The sequence below is a fragment of the Limulus polyphemus genome, unplaced genomic scaffold (assembly GCF_000517525.1).
Source record: "Limulus polyphemus unplaced genomic scaffold, Limulus_polyphemus-2.1.2 Scaffold4611, whole genome shotgun sequence".
Taxonomy (NCBI): domain Eukaryota; kingdom Metazoa; phylum Arthropoda; class Merostomata; order Xiphosura; family Limulidae; genus Limulus; species Limulus polyphemus.
This window is the reverse complement of record NW_013670221.1, coordinates 1-2825: the sequence shown is the minus strand read 5'-3', so window position 1 is coordinate 2825 and position 2825 is coordinate 1. Positions and strand designations below refer to the sequence as shown.

The window sequence follows — 2825 nt, the reverse complement described above, 5'->3', positions numbered from 1 at the left end:
CAGTGAATGTCGTACAGTAATAACTAGATCAGCCATACTAACACTAGTTGACATTGATAAGTAAAACAGTGAATGTCGTACAGTAATAACTAGATCAGCCATACTAACACAAGTTGACATTGATAAGTAAAACAGTGAATGTCGTACAGTAATAACTAGATCAGCCGTAGCAACACCAGTTTACACCAGTAAGTAAAACAGTGAATGCCGTACAGTAATAACTAGATCAGCCATACTAACACTAGTTGACATTGATAAGTAAAACAGTGAATGTCGTACAGTAATAACTAGAACAGCCGTAGCAACACCAGTTTACACCAGTAAGTAAAACAGTGAATGCCGTAAAGTAATAACTAGAACAGCCGTAGCAGCACCAGTTGACATAGGTAAGTAGAACAGAAAACTGGTACAGAAACAATCAGACGATATACAACACTATCTTATATGTGTAAAGAAGTGCATATAAATGGACCAGTATTTCCATGTATACCATACAAATATACTCAACTGGGCCAGTATGTCCACGTATACCATATAAATATAGTCAACTGGGCCAGTATGTCCATGTATACCATATAAATATAGTCAACTGGGCCAGTATGTCCATGTATACCATACAACTAAAGATATACTGGTCCAGTTGACTGGCTCAGTTTACTTTATTTATATGGCATACGTGGGTATATTGGCTCAGTTGACTTTAGTTGTATGGTATACGTAGTATGTCCATGTATACCATACAACTAAAGTCAACTGGACCAGTATATCTACGTATACCATACAACTAAAGTCAACTGAGCCAATATACCCACGTATGCCATATAAATAAAGTAAACTGAGCCAAAGAATGCTGTTTCATTTGCCTCACTATACTAGCTCAGTTTACTTCATTTATATGGTATAAGTGCCTATACTGGCTCAGTTTACTTTATTTATATGGTATAAGTGCCTATACTCAAGAAAACAATCGTAACATCACAGTTAACTGAACAGACTATAAGATGACAGTATAAACTATGATTCTGAGATTATAACATGACAGTGTAAACTATGATACTGTGACCATAAGATGACAGTATAAACTAGGTCACAGTATCATAGTTTACACTATCATGGTATAATATCAGAATCATAGTTTATACTGTCATTTTATGGTCACAGTATCATAGTTTACACTATCATGGTATAATATCAGAATCATAGTTTACACTGTCATCTTATGGTCACAGCATCATAGTTTACACTATCATGGTATAATATCAGAATCAATAAGATGACAGTATAAACTATGATACTGTGACTATAAGATGACAGTGTAATCTGTGATACTAAGACTGTAAGATGGCAGTATAAACTATGATACTGTGACTATAAGATGACAGTATGATATTTTATGATACTATAAGTGACTGTAAAATGACAATATAAAAGTCTATGATACTATAAGTAACTATTTACTTTCATAACAATGATTAGTAAGCTAATATAGTACATTCTTAATGTGTGACAAACGATTAACATTCTCAGCTTTAGAGTACAAAACATTAGCATCTCTTCTAAAGTATTTCCTAACTTTTGTAGTGAATTTCTCTTCTTTGCTAGAATCTTTATCCAGGATGATTGGTGAGTCGTGCGACAGCCGAACTTGCCAATTTGGGGCCACATGTAGAGAGGAGCACGGTCAAGAACAATGCGTATGTGACTTTAAATGTCTGTCGTCCGAATCTAAGCAAACTCTCTGTGGAAGTGATGGTAATACCTATGCCTCTGATTGTCAGATGCAACTTTTCAGCTGCCGGTATCAGAAGTTATTGACAGTAACCAGCACAGGTCCTTGTAAACACGGTAATGATAATGTTTATCTTCTGATGGTAATGCTGTTCTAGTTTCAAAACTGGTAACTTTTACACAATGTAGAATGTGAAATTATGTCGTAGTTTTGAGATGCCATGTATTTCTTTATAGGTTCAATTTCAACTCAAACGTTATTTTTTATACCTTTTTATGAAAATTAATTTAAAAAAAATTAACAAATATTTAATAGAACTTTCAAAAAGATTTTCATGAAATATATGTTAGCATGGGGACACAGTTACAAACATAAGTCTTTATTTATTACAAACTACATGGTTTGTTTGTTTGTAGTTAAGCACAAAGCTACACAAGGGGCTATCTCTGCTCTGCCCACGGGGGGTATCGAACCTGAATTCTAGCGTTGTAAGTCCGAAGACATACTGCTGGGCCACTGGGGGCCTACAAACTGCTGACGAACGTGAACTATAAATATATCGATTTTAATTTATTTTGATATTGTCAGATGCCGATATCACGCCAACTGGAATACCAGTTCGACGATCCACTGTACAGAAGTCTACCGGTGATCAATTTGAGTCAAAATCAACACGCGACATCACCCTCAGCCTGTCAAAAAATTTCTTCCGTAGTACTAGACCTACTGCAGCTGCACCAGTTGATACGGGTAAGTAAAACAGAGAATGTCGTACAGTAATAACTAGATCAGCCATACTAACACTAGTTGACATTGATAAGTAAAACAGAGAATGTCGTACAGTAATAACTAGATCAGCCATACTAACACTAGTTGACAATGATAAGTAAAACAGAGAATGTCGTACAGTAATAACTAGATCAGCCATACTAACACTAGTTGACATTGATAAGTAAAACAGAGAATGTCGTACAGTAATAACTAGATCAGCCATACTAACACTAGTTGACATTGATAAGTAAAACAGAGAATGTCGTACAGTAATAACTAGATCAGCCATACTAACACTAGTTGACATTGATAAGTAAAACAGAGA

General features: G+C 35.1%; 1 protein-coding gene across 3 annotated transcripts in view; it reads left to right on the top strand.

The window, feature by feature from the left end:
- The window catches only part of LOC106471421 (agrin-like), a 77392-nt gene extending 74899 nt beyond the window's left edge, over positions 1-2493 (top strand). For all 3 annotated transcript variants that reach the window (XM_022400024.1, XM_022400023.1, XM_022400025.1), the window contains 2 exons: positions 1603-1845; positions 2318-2493. In XM_022400024.1, the coding sequence (XP_022255732.1) occupies positions 1603-1845; positions 2318-2487 (413 nt within the window). In that variant the 3' untranslated portion in view covers positions 2488-2493. The remainder of the gene's footprint in view (positions 1-1602; positions 1846-2317) is intronic.
- Positions 2494-2825: the final 332 nt, after the last annotated feature.